Source organism: Bombus flavifrons, chromosome 6 (assembly GCF_040668555.2).
Source record: "Bombus flavifrons isolate JBK064 chromosome 6, iyBomFlav1_principal, whole genome shotgun sequence".
In the NCBI taxonomy this organism is placed as follows: domain Eukaryota; kingdom Metazoa; phylum Arthropoda; class Insecta; order Hymenoptera; family Apidae; genus Bombus; species Bombus flavifrons.
In genome coordinates, this window is record NC_138447.1 from 3,509,776 (window position 1) to 3,529,278 (window position 19,503).

The 19,503-nt window shown below is 33.8% G+C and overlaps 2 protein-coding genes across 12 annotated transcripts in view; one reads left to right on the forward strand and one right to left on the reverse strand.

Annotated features, from left to right (window-relative positions):
* TfAP-2 (transcription factor AP-2) overlaps positions 1–10,944 on the forward strand; it is a 200,588-nt gene extending 189,644 nt beyond the window's left edge. For all 7 annotated transcript variants that reach the window (XM_069115972.1, XM_069115973.1, XM_069115974.1 and 4 more), the window contains 3 exons: positions 6,039–6,180; positions 6,332–6,503; positions 6,612–10,944. In XM_069115972.1, the coding sequence (XP_068972073.1) occupies positions 6,039–6,180; positions 6,332–6,503; positions 6,612–6,749 (452 nt within the window). In that variant the 3' untranslated portion in view covers positions 6,750–10,944. The remainder of the gene's footprint in view (positions 1–6,038; positions 6,181–6,331; positions 6,504–6,611) is intronic.
* A 519-nt stretch (positions 10,945–11,463) lies between these two features.
* On the reverse strand, positions 11,464–19,500 carry LOC138181256 (KH domain-containing, RNA-binding, signal transduction-associated protein 2). 5 transcript variants are annotated; one of them, XR_011173476.1, is made up of 9 exons: positions 19,296–19,500; positions 18,420–18,541; positions 18,224–18,340; positions 17,765–18,077; positions 17,514–17,643; positions 17,319–17,438; positions 15,641–15,741; positions 12,436–12,545; positions 11,464–12,111 (listed from the first exon to the last, which is right to left on the reverse strand). XR_011173476.1 is itself a non-coding variant. In XM_069115977.1 (8 exons), the coding sequence occupies exons 1-8, from the start codon at positions 19,498–19,500 to the stop codon at positions 12,538–12,540; spliced, it is 1,116 nt and encodes a 371-aa protein (XP_068972078.1). In that variant the 3' UTR covers positions 12,215–12,537. The 5 variants fall into 5 exon arrangements, 3 of the variants coding, with proteins under 3 accessions (XP_068972078.1, XP_068972077.1, XP_068972076.1); XR_011173475.1 differs by lacking the exon at positions 11,464–12,111 and adding an exon at positions 12,215–12,332; XM_069115977.1 differs by lacking the exon at positions 11,464–12,111 and having other exon boundaries at positions 12,215–12,545.
* Positions 19,501–19,503: the final 3 nt, after the last annotated feature.

The following is a 19,503-nucleotide window of genomic DNA, read 5'->3' on the forward strand; positions in this document are numbered from 1 at the left end:
TCACGAAGAATGACCGAGGCATGTGCGTGTGTAATCAGCGTGTGTTTTAGCGGTCGGTTTGTCGAGATTCATGGAATATCGTTGACACGATGCTTGTCAACCTATAAAATATAATAATAATGATATCATCTAGCATTTATCTGAATGGAAAAAAGTTCAAGGAATTCAATTCGTCATTTGAATGGCAGTAATATGATAATTTGAAACTTGACCTTTTGGGAAAACTGTGCTTATAATAAGTAATGAAACATTTCTAATGAGCGAACTGCTTGAAAGTTATTCTACAATCTATAATGTAAATCACATTTCAGTAAATTTAATACTCAATTTTTTAGCAACAAATTATTCCCCGTGTTCTATAGAATTAGTGTTCATTATTTATATGTAAGCTAGTTAGTCCTAAAGTCGAATCAAATAGCTGTGTGCTCGAACAATAAACTTCTGCTTCTTTTTAACACGCTGTCGCGACGTAATTTTATTGTACAAGGCAAGAGAATAAGGGACGTAGCTCCTTAATAACGCATAAACCATAGAATCAATTCTATGAAGTTACTGGACCGTATTCTCGGGCTATCCCGTTCAGCGATCTAATTAACTGTCTAGCAACATACAGGTTTTCAAACTCGTTTTGTCGGACATTTAGAATCTTCATTTCTCGATGGCATTTCGAAGACGGAAGTTAATCTCGAAGATACTCTGTTGGAATAACCGCCGTGTGTTCTATACTTCAACTAGTATCTTTTCTTTCTTCCTTTCACTCTTCCTTTTTTCTTATCGTTTTTGCTTCTTCCTTTAATAGTCGCGTATAATATATGAAGAAGAATATAACGAATACGGATACTTGATCATATTCGCTATTATCGATGCTTATTTGAATAACTGGAATAAATATATGGGACACGCTATCGTTGAATAAAATCTAGTTATGTGTTGCACAACGCCTAACCGTGTAGATTTGTAACAGTAAGGAATACAGCACGTTAATTGGAATTCGCTATCGGCTTCTTTCACAGTCTATGAATCGTTCAAACAGAACGTTGGATGTATTCGTGTCCGTTTATCGACTTCGATATTTCGCACTGACTCTCTCTTTATGATATAACGTAGATTAAATTCGGATTTATCAATTTAAAGTAAGTTTAGCTTTGTTCGCGTTTGTTCAGATATATAAATCCGTGGAGAAACCTGTCCATAATTTTTCTGATTTATAAATATTGCTTTGTAGATTTATGAATATCACTGCAAATCATAGAGAAAAGAAAACTTTTAAGTACAATGGACATAACATATAACTATAAATCCATCAATCCGGAGTATATAATTTATGGTACAATTTTTAAACGCTTATAGTCAAAAGCCAAATTCGCTGAATGATATAATATTTCGAAATATCCACGTGCGTCTAGCAGGTACATGGATGTGATAGCCGTGGAAGGAGCCGGTAGAGTGCAGCGAAAGTGTGGGAACCTCCTCTCGAATGGAGGACGTAAACGCACCAGGTGTATAGGTATACTTCGGTCGCATACGATTAACGTATACCTGTGCGTGATTCATGCGTAAATTTGTGCCGTAGAGTGACGCAACCTCGGTTATACATACGACGAAAGTTCGTTTCGCTGTCAGCTTCACCTGGCGCATCGCAACTTTTTGCGTGAAATTCTAATGCTTTTTTAAAAATTACATTTACTTTATCAAGATTGTATAAAGATAATGAAATATTTTTATTTTACTTTATTTAGAATAAAAGTTATGATTTTTATTTCTATTTTTATCACTGCCAATTGATTTAAAAAAGATATTGCTCTAGTTGAATGTTATTTAAGTTAGAAAATGACACGCCATATAAAAGAAATTCCGCTTATTTGCGTGTAAAATAAATAGAATACGCTATATAACAGTATAAATGTGAAATCAGAACAGTTCGTATATATACAATACATCGTTGCTTCTTATGTACCTATACATATTTTCCGCGTATCGATCGCAATCGAGAGTTTCGACACAGCGCAACGCAGCGGCGAAACCGCAAGCATACTCGTAGCTATCTGCTGTTTGAAGGTACGCGGAAGAGAATCCCCCGAAATTCTTCACCGAGACACATTACAATAGCAGTATAATTTGCGATCGTTATCAAAGATTGATCATACCGAGTAGACCTATGGATTTTACGAACGTCCGTGAGGTTGTGCTATCGACACCTTTTACGGTTCTTTCACCTCATCTTTCTAAAGATTTAAAGCAAACTGTATTATAGGAAAAATATCGATTTATTAAAAATATTAATTAAAATATGTATCGACCGGACGTGGACTTGAAATGCAAGAAGTGAACGTATTAGCCACATCGTTTGAAATATATGTAGGTAGATGATAGATATTACATATACATACCTATGATAGAAATAACGTTAAAACAAGCAAACTGAACTAACTCGTTTCCTATCACCTAATAGTAATAACCTTCGTTCAAGAAACACTTTTAATTGACAACTGCACCAATTATCAAGTTAAACCCGTACCTATTTCCAATACAGTTCATCTTCATAAATATATTTGAATTGTAATACATACCAGGCGCTCAATTCGATCTTATAAAAATGGGATGAAAATTTCTTTAGGCAGATTACACACCAACTAGCGTTATTCGATTACTCGTTGCTAATTTACTACGGCGATTACCGAACTGGAAGCGAACAACGCGAACAACGAAACGGATAAGTCTTTTAATCGAATCTCGCAACCGCTTCGTAATGATCGCATCGATTTTTCGATCGAACATCAGGCGACAAGCACAGTAAAGTCATCAAGTAAAAAGGCTGATCGTTAATTCGCGAGTCACGTTGCTGATTCGTTCTCTCGTACTGCCACGTATATCAATCTGCAGCTCGCATCTGCAATCTTCAACCAATCTGTGGTCCTCATCTGCATTGCGCGGCCCGTTCGTCGCATTGAGTTGTCTCGCTGTACGTCTTTATCATAGATTATCGTTTCGATCGATTGCCTTCTTTCGAGGGATATTCGAGAGGCAATTTCTCGATCGATAAGATTGTTGAGGGTCTGTGCAGTGATTTTTTCTAGCAATGGATATCATTTTCCTGAACCAGATAAGACGAGTATAGCTAATTTTTATTTTTGCACCATTAACACTATCTCTGTTGATCGAATTTTCATTGCAAATGATGCTGACGATATGCTAAGAATTAGTCTTCCTAAAATCTTGACTATACGCTTGCTGTAAAAAAATTTATGTATAGGATATGTGTTATATAAAATTAATTAACAACAGCATATTATCTTTATCCTGTTATTCTAAGAAGGCACACTTTGTTTCAGTGTGATAATACACGCGATTCGTAATAACGATTAACGTAAAAAAAAAAATGCTATCAACGAAGGGACAAGTTATAGAAAAGGTTTTCGTAAGAACTCTATTGCCGTGTTCCATAAAAAGAAACGATCTTAACGTCTCGCAACAAATATCTCCGTGAACTAAGCCCATGTGCACACGAGCATACGTAAAGCCGTGCATCTCTCGGCTATGAACGTGACAGAAATATCAATTCATTTAAAAGGAAATTAAAAAAGGTTATGAAACACGCAATGTGACGGGCTCATATGCAAATCACTGGCTGTGTAACTGAGTCTCGTGTACGGTACTAAAAGCTAGTTAAAACGACCTGTTGCATTTTGTACGTGCATCGTGCAGACACTTGCGCGACTTGCGTTCACGATTAGATCGTCGATAGTCGGTGATGGTGACACGCGTTTAATTCAGACCTCGCTCAAAACCGATCCTTCCCAGTTTATACGCATCTACAATGTTGTAAACCAACATTTACACGGTGACTATCGACAATGCAGGATTTCATAGGATATTTCATAGTATTTATTAGCTATCCTCGTGGACAAATAAATATTATCAAGGGAAACTGTGAAATACGCTCGTAGAAGCACTAATACGAATAAGCTATTCGATGCATCGCCTATAGTGCACGTTCGTTTGATAGGAAAAAGGATGTAAATGAGATGTAGAGATGGAGTTCACGGGGAGAAATTCTTTGGACATTTTCGACTTTTTATACACATGATATATACCGATTTAAAAAGTTTTATTAAAATCATGATGAAATCATCGACGCTGGGATATGATATAATGAAAGGAGAACAGACTGATAAATGGATCGAATATGCTTGTAATGTTAGGTATACTGCCCGAAAAAGTAGAAGAAAGACTCTAGAACCGATCGTTTTAAAGATGACGAGCATATTCACAATTCTAGATATGCTTCTTGAAAAGGTAGAAGAAAGTTTCTTTAAATCCTGCAACAATCGTTAGGCGTATAATTTTAAAAATTACGTTTCATAGTGATTGAGATCATAAGACAAAGTACATTATGAAGCATTATGTAAATTACTATCGGTTGTGAAACAGTTTTGTAATATTTTCGATTCGTTTGTTTCACGCAATTCGTGCTGTATCATTCCCAGCAGATATCGAAGTAGAAATATTATATTGCAACATTCTTACAACTACGTTGTGTACAGTGTAACCACTGAACAATAATCGTATCTCGCGTATGCAGTTTATAGCTGCACCGTGTAGGGAACTAGTCTTGCGTATATCGTATAAAATTGTTCCATTAAACCAACTCCATTTATTCTTAATTAAAAAGAGTAAAAAATATGGATTACTTTTGACCTCGAAACAATTGATAAAAATCAATTTCGGTACTCGACAGAGCTACAAATCAGTTCCAATACTGGCTTAAAAATCCGTTTCAGTACCTGGACAGAACTAAAAATTGTCCCACTGGAAGGTTTCGTTCGAACGCAGTGAGAGGACGGTGGAAACGAGGATACACGAAGGTGCAATTATCAGGAGCGTTTTGCATATTTTTCACCCGCGTAAAAAGGAAGAAACGGTAGAACGAGTTTGCGAAATTGGATAATTCGTTAGCTGCAGGTGGCTCTCGAGCCTGTGTTCTCGATCGCGTAGTAGGCAAAATGCGGCAGGCCTGCGGGTGGTTTTCCTCGGTTGTCGATAATAGCGCCCAACGGGTCCGCTTCCATCTTTCACGAGACCCTGCTTGTAGGTACCTAATTACCTGCCATCATCGGAAGCAAGAGAGAAAGGGTGAGGGTCATAGAGAGACCGGAGAGTAAAAAAAATATAGTGAGAGGGAAATAGCGAGAGTAAGAGAGAAATAGTGACGGATGAAGGGGATTGTTCTGAAAGGGGAGAAACGAACCACGTGCTTAAGAGAAAGTACGTGTGCCGTTTCATTATCGTAAATTAGTTCGTTCCTCCTGTACGGAACAATCCTGTATGTGGCACGCGCGAAATGGCTATGTTCAGTTTGTTTTAAACCGAGGAATCTCAGATTTCTACCGTTAGCTTTCTAAAACGTCTCTGTATTCCTCTTGACTTTTGGCTAAGATGATAGGAGAATTAGACTTATCGGCGATTGGGCAGAATATATCTCGCTTTGTACAGTGTAATTCTAGGAAAGATGAACCTGATATTTGAAGATATCTCAATATACTGAATATAGTACTTGTCAATTTGTGTACTGCCATTATATTACTAGTACTATACTAGCTTATTTAGAACATGTAATTATCATGATACAGTATAAGGGATTATTTCATAACAATAGCAGCAAATATCTTCTCAAATTCAATATGAAGTTAGAAAGCAACGCGGATGCATTGCGTATTTGACAGATAATTAGAGAAATGTTTACTTGGTCCATGTTTCTTGGCCATTTACTTTATTATATACCTATAGTGGCATTATTTGTGGAATCTAGAGTGTTTGAAATAATTCGTAGAATCTAACACGCACTTAAAACAGACGTTAGAATTGGGTAGTAAATTAGTTTTAATGAACGCAATTTGTAGATTCCGATAAGGAAGATTTTATCTTTAGCCCGTTAAGTCGTAAATGAATCGCAAAAAATTCATATATATCCATATGATGGGTTGCGTAATCGAAATTCCCATAACGAGTCGTTTTATATCTTATATTCTTTTTTACAGGAGAAGCCATTCACCTTGCCAGAGACTTCGGCTATGTCTGCGAAACCGAATTCCCTGCGAAACAAGTTGCCGAATACCTTAGTCGGCAGCATTGTGAACCACAAGATTCCTACAGGAGAAAAGAACTTCTTCATGCCACCAAGTAAGAATTTATCTCCACACGGCGTGCGAACAATGACGAGAGATATCGAGATAATCGAGATTGCTCGAAATTCATCTGATCGAAGAGAAGAATAAAATCTCACGCGTAAGGACGTTTAGATTCGTTTAAAATTTGAAATTTATTTTTTTAGACAAATCACCAAAGAGCTGATGGATCTTCTCAATCAAGACAGATCGCCACTTTGCAATACACGGCCGCAACATATCCTCGACCCAAGCATACAGAGACACCTAACACATTTCTCTCTCATATCACACGGATTCGGAAGTCCTGCAATTGTAGCCGCTCTTACGGCAATACAGGTACGTCTTGAAATATTTAAATTGTATAACTATCTTTTCATTATCTCTACAATTAACGATATCGAGTATCAGTTCGTTCATTTAGCTAATCGAAATTATCGATTACAGAAGTTCCTAAGCGAGTCCCTGAATCACCTTGAGAAGATGTACCCAGGCAACGGGAGCGGCGTGACAAGTAGTCAGCAATCGAACCTCGACACGAATAAGAGCAAGGACGGCACGTTGATGAACGACATGAAGAAGTGACGCCCAGAGGACCCGCCTACCTCAAATGTGGTCACTTCAATCAGGCACTCCTGGCCGTACAACTGAGTTTTCGCGAGTTTTGCTAATCGCGAACAGCTTCTGGTGGACCACTGAAACGACACGTATGTCCGCGCAGCCACGAGCTCCATTGTATAATCAAGAAAAAAAAAAAGAGAGAAAAATAAACATGAAGAGAAACGAAGAGAATGGACGAGAAAGGAGGCCTACTCGAAGAAATATTGGCGCGATACGTGCGGATGTCCGTGTTCGCCGAGGTTGGCTGGTCGAAAGTGTACTAGATAAATGAATGACGAGACGTCACAAGAAATGTGCAATCGTGGACCTCAGACAGGGTTCATCGAAGATCTGGTCGAGTCGAAATGACCGGCAATGAGATATAAACAAGACACTATACTTCATTTATCCTTGGTTTAACGGAAAGAACATAGTCGGCGTACTTGTATATTGTTTCGAAGAAACATCAAGGATCTTTGATTCGCGGGTCGATCCGCGATTACGTTCGTTACAACAAGGATCTGCTCGAGTAAAATATAGGAATTGTAATGAAATGTAATTACCGTTTATTCTTTCACTGCCTGCTCAGTCTTGAAACGCATCTGTGTCAAACGAGAAAGAACGTATCGATCGATTCGACGGGATCCGCGATCGTCATGATATAGAGTTGAAACTTTTATTACGTCTTCCCCGTTTATTTTCATAGGTTCTCTCTCGTGTGCGATCGCACATCAAACGGTTCGAAGATATTTATACGCATTACGATTACTTGTGATAGCTTTAGTGATAGTTAAAACGTTTGTGCAATCGTTACGACTTATTCTCGCTCAGATCTTTACAAATTTCGCATTTTATCGATAGAACACAGTCTAATGGAATGATTAAAAGTTCCAAATAAAACAAAATATAATGTGAAATGTACAGATTCAGATGATGGCTAGAAATTCATTTTCAATTCCAGATAAAAAAATTTATTTAAAGAAGGCAAATCTATTTAAAAAAAATACACAAAAATATATCCGGACTAATTGAATTTGGATGTCTACGCCTGCGTCCACTGTTACGACTCGATCGATACGACGAATCGATCGATAATCAAAAGCACACACAGAGGTACGACAAAAAAGAAAGAAGCGCAGTTCACAGCAACCTTTTATTTCTCTCCGTATAATTTTTGGGTCGACTATTTATATTGCTCAAGCATAACTATTCTTTGCTCATTACCGAGCGCCCGACATACGCGCAGTATCGATCATGACGCTGTTACGTAAGCATTAATATTGTCAGCGTAGTGATATATCGCTCTCTATACCGCGTACAACTTACAATTTTATGTCTGCGACTGTAAATCCACTTGCAAAAGTTTTATGGGCCACCTTTATATCGACTGACTGAGTCTACCGCATAGACAACTCAACTTCATTTATATCTAAACATGCTATATGCAAAAGCTACTGCGTATTCATGGTCCTTACAAGTTTTCTTATAAACGTACATTCACCTTATGATTCGTGCGTCCTTTATGGGATTTCTTATCGCTCAAGTTCTTCGTTTATCGTAAAAGAAACCAATTTATCGTACAATTACTGTACTACATTCCACAAATGTAGTACAAAAAATATATTTAACTCGGAAATTAAAATTATGGACTCAGCCACGAAATTTTTTGACGTTATCGTCTACTTTTCATCTCTTGTCCTAGTCCTCTCGTTAGAATCTCTACGACGATTTTTCACGAGAGTATGGAAACGTATGATCTGGATTTCATGCGAGACTAGACAAAGATGTTACAACGAGCGAACAAGGAAAAAGATGAAAATTCACGCGGTGAGAACATGCAACAGCCGTCTGAGGCTAAAAAGAGTATTAATTTAAAGTCGTTATCTACTGCTTTAGTAACCGATCACATTTTGTTTAAATCAAAATATAGACACGAAAATGGTTGAATCATCGTTCGCTGCAGTTGCGTGTTTATCACAGTAATCACCGATTGTTATTCGCATACAAGACGATAACACTGTTTTCGAACGATTTCCTGGTAGTCAATTAGGGATTTATGATACGAGATAGTTTTCTATTGAACGCGTATTAAGAGCTACTTTTATTCCATACTCGAACTTTTAATCGAGATCCATTCCAATTCATCCACGTAATAAAAGATTTTCTTCTTGAGTAGCTAGTTGGAGGTATACCGTGCGAACTTCGCTCTCCAAGTATTTCTATTAATAATTCGATCAGCTATACATAATTTCACACGAAAACCCTTTTATGATCTCTTAACACGATGATCCCTATTTAACGTTGCAATTTTCGGACGATGTTTCGATGCTTCGTTATTGCGCTCGATCGATCCACTTCGCGTACTTGCCACGTAATAACACATAACTTTCATAGATTTGTAGCATAAATCTCCATCAATCTCTGTAATTGATACGACGGATAGATCGAATAAACGAGTAACGTATATAACGTATATACTTTCAAAAGAATTGTTAAACGACGTCGAACAATTTACATTCATTCGACGATTGGGATATACGTTTCAATCGGTTGTTTGTTTCTAACTTGTACGTATTTAGAAAAATTGATGCGGCGAAACCGAATTTAGCGATTTCCAGTAACGAGTGTATCAATCATCGGTAATTCGACTACGTATTTTGCTCCTTGTTACAACTGCTCTACGAATTTCGTTTAGGAAACACGGAACAAGGCTTGGGCGTGTGCGATCGTCGGTGCCGAAAAATTTAAGAAAAAGAAGAACAAAAAGTCTAAGGATCATTTCCGAGGATCATTTTCATCGTGCCAATGCGAAAGTTGCCATTTGAGATGTGCCAATTAACGATACCGAGTTTAGAAACGTAAGAACCAGCGACTAGAAGCGAGCAGCCGAAGATACCGAGATCGAACGAATGCCGGAAGATCACCGTTTAAGTTTCTACGAAACGCATTTCGAACTCTCGTTTCGTAGAAGTTACAAATGAAAGGATCGTAGTAAAGGAACGATCTCGATTGTTGATATAATGATATCGAAAGTATTGGAAAAGTTTCGTGCAAGAAGGGAAAGAAATCGGGCAAGCAAACGCGGAGTAGAAGCACGAGAGATTGCGTTGAAGTACAATACCAGGTGAACCTGAGACATATCTAACTTTGTAATTAAATCTTAAGCGTATGTAAATGTAAGATTAAGAAACCTGATCGAATGTCTCGCGTTCCGGGATAATATGTACAGAGTATTTGAATCTTTCTTGTGATATAATCATAATATTACTAAGACATAAACGGATAACGCAAAGCAAAAACGAAAGGCGAAAAAAAGAACACGTAAAATTACTATTATCATTCCATGTTTTTTCATAGAGGTGAAGTACTAGCGTGATCGTGGAGGGCATCAAATATCTCTCCGTTTTTTCGTTTACTGAAGAGGCACAACCTTCGAAGTTTACTCAAAGTAACTCACGCTAATCCCGATTAATGTATCGGATTTTTATTGCGTCGACAAATTTTATGTCCAACGATATATGTAATTTTCTCCTCTTGCGATGTTGCGTGCGCTTCGATCGCAGTTTTCTTCAGTCAAAAATTGAGGAAGAAAGAAAAGAGGTAACGAAAAATAGGAAAAGAACTTTCCTCCAGCTTTAAGACCAACGCCGTGAGTTTAGTTAGATCATGAGAATGAAAGAAAAACAGATAAAAATCCTAGAACCCTTATTTTCATTCACGATTACTTAGGCGACTCGTTAGACTTAAGGTCCCGTAAATTAATACTTATTTATAATCCTTAGAACGGCCGTAAAAAGACGTTTTTCTACCAGAATTTCTGTGCCAACTGCAAAGAATGTTGTAGATCATTTCTGTTCCAAGTTGAAGCATCATTCTAATCTTGTAAGATACTCAGATATATCTTTATTAATTGAATTTCGTAGTATATTATATTCTGATATTGATTTTACAGTTCATTTTTGTATATTGGTGTGTGATAAATAAATAAGAATATTGTTTCTAAGCAACTTACACACTCATGTTCAGTATGGATCCTATTTAATCGTTTAAGGTGGGTTTTAACGACTGAATACTTTGAGTTCAACATTCATATTAATGAATTTTTAATTTTAAGACTTTAATTTTTTATAATGAGATTATAAACATTATTTAAATAATGAAAGTTTATTAAAGCGTCATAATGTTAATGATCGTTGAGTTCAAAGTATCGAATATGTACTATGTAGCAAGAATGTAAAACATGAAAAGTGTTCAAAAGTTTTCGTTTTGTAGTAATTTATTTCAAAGAAATTTAACATTAACATAAAAATATAAAGTTATAAGTATACAATATGTTTTTATAGTAATCTTGAAATATGAATATCAATTTCATATATACGTACCTATTACTGTTGAAGAGATGGCGCGCGTCAAACCGTGCGAGATAAATTGCGTTATTTTTACGTAGGCAATCGTCTTAATACTAGTTACAAAATAACACTTCATCTCAACTTAGTTTCTACACTTCTAAACCACTCTTAAATATTGATTAAAAACGTTTGCACAGAAGAAAGGACAAATACTTCAATTATTCAATACTTCAATTTATACGCACCGCGTTTACAGATGCCATTTTGGTAAGAAACTGCAATAGCGCCACCTGCCGAAGAAGATTATAATTTCTGTCTGACACGCGCATTATTTAAATATAAATTAAGAAAATAACAACACTTATTACTTTTACGACTCTTACAAAATAAAAATTAAATATTCATTGGATCTTTACGCTCGATCTATTTATTTTCGATTCAATCTTTTTATTTTAAGTATCGGATGCACATATCCACATAATATACATTTATACTAACTATAAAATCGTAAAGTTAAATTTATATTCCTAAAATATTATAGAAATAAATTTAACAATGTTTTACCTTATGTTATACCTTTTACCTTAAAGCTTGACCGGTTCAAAAATGACTTATATTAAGTTAATTAAATATTACCGTATAGATTTTAAATCAGATGTGTAAAAGAACAAGAGATCACATTTATTGACACTAATTGGATCTAATCGAATTGGAAGATCTAATAAAGTTGCTACGAGTATTTCGCAAACTATTTTATATATCACTAATGATTTTTAATTCTACTTTCTAACAATCAACGACATCGCAAAAATACACTAAATAAATATATTCTTTTTAAATTTTGTCTACTGTGCTAAAAGGATTGATGTGGAATTTTAAAGATATTTAAAATACATATCTTAATTTTTACCATACCGGTCAGTGCTTAAGAGGGAAATGTCATTATTTCTTCGATTGATGTAATCACAATGTTGTGCATGGTCCGTACACTCCATTGCCTGAAAGAAAGTCTTACTATCTCAGATTTTAGTACGAAATTAACAAAAGAAGCAAATCAAATTGAACATGCAGGCTAAAAAATAAATTGATGCCTTAACTATTAAGTTATAAAAATCTTCATTTATTTCTCACTAAATGTTAGTTTTATTTCCATCAATAAAGAATAAAAAATCGTCTAAGTATCTTGAGGTAACATTATGCAAGCAAATAAAATCAGCAGCTATATTGTTTGTAAAAATAAAACTGAATTATACCTTTTACATTTTATAGGTACTTTTAAAACTAATTAGAATGTTATATTACAATAATAAAATTATACTCACGTGATTTCAAGGCACTTCAAAGTCCACTGAACAGAGAAATAGGATAGGATTAAAATATTTCAATCCATGAAAACGTGTTCCCGCGCAACCTTCCGTATTCTTCTATACACCTGAGAGGGATACATGAAAAGATATGTTAGAAGTAAATGTTTTAAGTACTTCATAACGAAACTTCAATCAGTTTAGGCTAAAAATATGTATAACAATAGTATATAACAACAGTGACACTGCTATTTTGTATTTCTCATAAGTTTATTGCTAATAAAAGTTTAAATAATATGCAAGATAAATCCAGTTTAATACAAATTAAACACGTATTCGATTGGCATTTAGTGAATATAACAAATATTTTTTAATTTTTATTCTCGCTTATATTATCGTAATTGAAACATATGTACTTAAATATTTAAGGAAAATTAAATTAGATTTATTATATTCTTTTGACAAAATTTCTTAACATTAATTAACATTTCGTGGTTGATTTAAAGTAAACATATTAAATGAAAGTTACTAATATATTGATGAGATTTTTTTATGGATCTTTGAAGATATTTAATATTATGGGTTAGATCTGAAAACATTTCGTTATTTTCGTCCAAGTTATAATACTATTGATTAATTAAGATTTTGATTTAAAGCTTCGAAATGTAGCTTATTATAATAGCGCTACATTTCTTATTTATTTCAGTTTAGGGGAATTATATATAGATATATGTATAGCAGAAATGATTAAATTCCGTTCAAAAACGGAAAAATGTTTATAAGTTACGCACAGTTTTTTTATCTTTGTTTTTTTTTTTTTTTTGTATCCTTATACTATATGATTACACAATTTTTTTCTTTCTATTCGTAATGTTGTGGCTACTGTATGTTTACAAGCTACACGATTTTTCACTTCGTATATTTGGAACGTGCTACTATACACGTATATTTTTGTTTAACATTTATTTACGTCATTTTAAGCTTCTAACACACGTCATTTTAATTATTTTTTTTCTCGTAGATACTATACATATTAATATTAAAAGAATTACTATATAATGACATGATTATATGTAACTTATGTAATATTAATTTATATACGGTCATCTGCCACTGAACATCATTTACAATATTGTACTTTGTTCTATTTTAGACATATTACTATTTATTATAACGCACACGACTGTCTGAGCTATGTACTTTTCAACATTTAAAAAGCATTATATATTAAAACCAAAGAATAGATTCTATCTAAAAAATAAAAAGATTATATATATATATGTATATGTATGTGTTTATATATATACAAACAATTTTATATATATATATATATAAATTAAGAACTAAAATCAGTTATTTACATGTCATGAACTTCATTATACATTATACCAATTAACAAAACAAGATAAGAAAAAAACTTAAAAATTTGCATATAAAATGAAATTATATAAAAAGATACGAAATTTGACATCTCGAAAAATGTGACATAGCTCCGACATTTTTCCTTCTTTTTTTTTATGTGACAATTTTACGTGTCTCGTTCCACTGATCCTCTTGGTCCTCTAGCCTTCCACTCTGACGTGACATTTTTTTCAGGAGGGGAAAGGATTTGAAGGAAGGTATTTTTTCTCTCTTTCTCTATCTTTCAATGCTTTCATAGAAAACCAAACTGTCTACGGGCTGAATATTATGTACGATCGTTCGCGATAAAAAACGCAATTGAAGGAAACAGTTTGATTACAGCTTTCATTGTATTACGAGTTTTAGTACTTATCCAGTAGCCATGAAAATTACATCTGAAAAGCATGTGAATGCTTTATTACACTACGACTGGAAAAAATTCTATTATGTAGAAATGAAGAAAACAAGCAAATTATTCACGAACGTAAAAGTTTTCTTTTTCTGCTACATAAATTTTATTCCAAAGAAGGAATATATGAAACATAGTGATCATAGACAAAAGTTTTGTTAATACCATTTAGTAGAAAATTTCCTTTGGCAAACCCTCGACAAATCGATGAGAAATGGCAGTTACATTATACCCGTTTGGTTCTATCGTCGCAATACCATGAAATATTGTAATGCCATCTGCATATCGTTTACCGTGTTAGTCTCTCAGCGTGCCTCCATTTTCTTTTAAGAACGATCTCGGTTACTAGGTTTTGGCATTGCCGGCATCGTAAGTTGCCGTGTGTTAGGAAGATTATACGTCAATGGTTTGGGGCTATGAGAAACAATACAGTCAAAAAAGAAAGATCGTTGTTTCGCTTCAGAATCCAGGAATTGTTTGGACAAGATAAAATTAAGAAAATATTTGGATGATTCTTTTAATGGATTTTTACTTGGAAGGTCGTGAATACGGGGCGTTGCGGTAGCGCGAGCTTGAGCCCGATGTCGTTGTCGTCTTGTACGATTTCCATGCGCGGCTCGATGATTCCTCTGCGAATTTCATGGAGTGATTTATTTGCATTATTTTTATTAAATAAGGGCACCACGACGATGTATATGTGTATATGATATTAATCGAATAATTTCCTAACTATATACTACACGAAGCGAGAGCATTATGTTATTTTAAATGTTTTAAAAAGAAAATAGCTGCGAATGAGCTGATGAATAATTCAGTTAACATCACACATTGTTATGTGAAGGCATCCCGTGTCTGTTGAGGGTATGCTCTAATATTTAGGATATTATAGGAAAATCTTTAAGTTCGATTTCGAAAAAATATAGTTTGATTTTAAATAGTGGATGGAAATTATTTTCACTTTATATTGTTGAACTTTTTATTCGTGTATTATTTTTTGTGCGAGAAATATGGAATTTCTAGATTTTTGTATAAAACAACGAAACTTATTTTACTTAATTCTTATGGATTTTATCGTGAGTACGAAATTGTTATAATAAATCGTTCAAAAAATTACAAGAAACAATTATTAATGTTTTTTAAACCTTTGGCCGTATTTATATTTCCATTTAAAATTTGTATATTATCAATTTTTTATTTAGTTCAATTCAAAATATTTATTTTTATGAATGATAAATCAGGAAAAATTTGCCTATGTATAATTTATATATTAAAATGTTTTAATCCCATTGCTATTATGTTAATTTCCAACATATCACACATGCGTGTATGTTTATGATAATTTCTGTACAATTACGTGTTATATTTTTATGCTAGAAAAAAAGTAGTAACAATGTAAAATGAGAAGCATGTTACCTGGATATTCTGATGTTTCGTAGTAGTTATGCGACGAGTGTGGGACAGCTTCGTCTTCGTATTCGTAGGTTGTGTACCTCGAGGAAGGATACATATCATCTCTAAATGATATATAAAAGTACAATACACATTAAGAACCTAAATCATTTCAACCTTGTTTGCATTTCACACATTCCAGAAAAAGATGTGGAACTTTAGAAGGATGATGAAAAAAAAAGATTGAGACGAGAACAAATATTAGTTATCGTATTGTGGAAATGAGTAGAGCTTTAATGTGTGCAAAGAAACAAATATTATTTTTAAAAATCATTGTGCTATAAGACATTTGCAATATACTCTGAAAGAAAGCAGCGCTCTTGAAAATGCATTTTGGGTCATATCAATAAGTAAATTTAACCGTCAAGAAATGACTGTACCAATGTACTACTTAAAAGATGGATTGGATGGCAACAAAACTTCTTTCGAACAGGGTAACCTACTTTTTTCCACAAAATACGTTTGTTGCGCAGTAGCAATAAGAAAAGGATGACTTGGATTCCATAATTGAGCACACGTGACTTAACCCCTCCCCGTGTCATATAGCTCGACGAAACTCGGGCCCAAGCAATAGGCGTCAAAGCGTGATAAACAAACCAGACTGATGCTCAAGAACAGTCACAATTCGAGCCGCGATTCAAATACCTATGATATAGTCAGTTTTACGCGACACTGCTGTTGTGGAAGTAAACTCTAATCCTTTTTCCTTTTATAGATATTATAAATATATTATATTTTGTAATAGATGACAGTTTCAAAATTATATTTCATGAATAAACGATACTTCAATTCAAGAAATTCAAGAGTCTTCAAATGTGATTTTATCCTAAGCAATGTAATAATATTACGGCTAAAAATAAATAGCATGTTATAAACAAAAAATTCAATTATAAGAAATGTTCACCTTGAATCAATATCTTATAAGAAAATACTTACAACTCTAAAAGACCTCCATGGTATGATATTTCCTAAAACACTCTGGCAGATGTAAAGCTATTTGTTCACGACCGTGGCTCGTGATATTCATGTTTGGCCCGACTATCTGTTCACGAGCCTGGCTCGTGATATTCATGTTTGGGTCAAAATCTGCATCACGAGTCAGACTCGTTAAAGCACGGGAAGGGGTTAATGTTGTGATAGGTCAGTCATAATGTGTAACAAAAACATCTGATTATGCAAGAACATTATAAATAACGAAATTGGAAATTATTATGGATTTTATCAAATGATATGATACAATGATATCTCGAGAACAAACAACCGCATACTAGTATAAAATAAAAGGTTCGTTGCTACGGCTTCATGATTGCGATATGATTGATTAGAAATATTACGCGTACGCCCGACTCTAGTAATCTTTTTATTTTAAATATTTAAATAAAATATTCAATTATTTTAATTATTTTGGTACTATACATATATACCTTTTATAAGTTGTTACGAAAAGCAGCATAACGTAATCATAATACTTGTTAATAAAACTTTATTATGTTATATTTAATGCTTGAGATATTTACCTCATTTATTTATGTCAAGTGAGACATTAAGGGATAGGATTGATAATGTAAATGTATAACATGAAAAATAGTTATAACGGATAAGAACATTTTCGATGAATTAACTTTGATAGAATTATACTTACCCTGATGTTGATGTATAATGTCGGTCTCCGTATCGGCTGCTACTGCCCGTTGATGTGTGATAATCGTAATCATGATGAGATCCGACACGATTACTTGGAGGTGGAGTAGCAGTCTCATAACTATATATTACATAATATTATGAATTTATAACAATATTCACCTAATTACGGTAATTAATTTAACTTAAAACTTACCCATAACTTTGATCCATTGCAACTCTTGCACGATCTAGGATTGAGAACACTTTGCTTTTTGCTGAAACAGGACGTGAGATTGGTCCCCGGCTCGAAGGCGGTGGAAGTATTGCCGCTAAAATAGACGAAGCTCAAAAAACATATATTTTGAAATGAATTCGCTCACTCTAACATTGAAAGCAGATTATATGTAGAACACAATTTTCTAACACGACATTACTAAAAGATTGGTGATTAGAAAATATCACTACCTCGCGAAGACCGTGGCATCGTTGGTCTTGTGGTTGGTCTTAATATTCCTCCAGCACCTGGTACTCCTCTGACAGAGGGCCTTCTATCATCACCACTTGTTGGATCATCTGTCATGCTCATTTCCATTTCGCGCATTTGCTCTTGGCGTATGTTGTCGTTGTTATCGGGAATAAGATATTTCCGAACTTCAGCCAACGCAAATGCAATACGAGCATAAGCCTCCGCCGGAGGTGCAAGTGCTGTTATTTCCACATGAAGGTCGTCCGAAAGGTGTGCGTATTTTGGATCCAAAGACATACGACATTCTTCCTCCTATATTAGAGTAAGTTGACGAAGAATTTTATAGAGGGATAATAACTTTATATTAATAATAACTTCAAGCAAAAATAAATATATATGTAAACAAAAAACTAAGTCAAATGAAAATTCAAAATTCAGCATTTTTAATACAAAATTACTTTTTGACGATCTTTCATAGATCCTCTTCCTAGTACAGCCATTTTACACATAGTTTCTTCTTGTAAACGTTTCATAGAATTACCTTTTGGTCCCAGTAATTTTCCCACAAAATTGAACTGTATATAATTTCAAGATATAATTTCATTCATATATTTATTTAAATTAGGGATACTTATAACAAAGTATGATTACTACCTTTGGATGTTCCCGAACCGGTACCAGTACTTTAACTGACACCCGAATTGGTTTTTCGCGATAAATATCCACATATTTAAGATCTCTAACTGGTTTTCCAATAGCTTGAGTTTTTTGAATTTCTATAGAACAAAGCAATTATTTTTTATTCTATGATAATAATAAATACAGATTTAAAAATAAATGATAGTAAAAACGTATTTTTTATTCTTTGTTGCTGTAATCAGAAATTTATTGATATAAGCACATATACAGTTATTAATATTCATTAATCTGCATTACAAATTAGAATGAAAAATACTAAAAATTGTAATAAGTTATAAAATATATATCAATTTATTTATATATTCATAAATTATTAATACATTTTTCTTTAATAGATGTTTAAAGTTATATACTCATAATATACAGGTGTTAAAGAAATTAATCTGTATACTAAAACAATATAAAAATACGTAAATGGTTCATAACATAGGTTTACATACATATTAATATTGATTCTTTAAACTAAATACGTTTGTATTTCCTGAAATTTATTTATTACGGAAAAGTTTGATGTTTCCTTTTAATTATTGTTTATTGCATTAACAAATGTGATATAATTTGTGCACAGAATTAGTAATATATTCGAAACAATGTTAGAAAAATTAAATAACAAAGTGCAAACTGTTTTTCGCTTACATGAGAATCTAACCTTAAATATTTTATTCAGTTCGACTTTGAAGTAATAAAACCGACAAATCGTGTACAAACAGTTATGCTAGTAAATTACAAAAATAAATATACAAACAGCAAAAAAACAAACACGGCCATTAAAAATAATAAAGATGATTTAAAAACAATGACTACTGATGATAGAGCAATATTCACATTCACCTTGATCAATTAATCTGGTTGCATTAGGCCATTTTTGCGAATCCAATTCAACTTTTTCTTGCAAAAGCTCCCGGACATATTCCCCGGCTTTGTCAACCTGATGTTCCTTTTCATCACGTTCCTTTTCCGACGATGTTCTTACCTTCGAATCGGCATTTTCTTCCCTTTGATACTTGTATTCACCATTACTCGGCCGCTCACTCATGAT

Excerpts from the sequence above, each read along its gene's own strand:
- LOC138181256 (XM_069115975.1), bottom strand. The coding sequence starts at position 19,500 with ATGAGTGAGCGGCCGAGTAATGGTGAATACAAGTATCAAAGGGAAGAA. Across the intron at positions 18,542-19,295 it reads AACCAGATTAATTGATCAAG|AAATTCAAAAAACTCAAGCT; the intron begins GTGAATGTGAAT and ends TTTGTTCTATAG. Across the intron at positions 17,439-17,513 it reads GCAATGGATCAAAGTTATGG|TTATGAGACTGCTACTCCAC; the intron begins GTAAGTTTTAAG and ends TGTAATATATAG.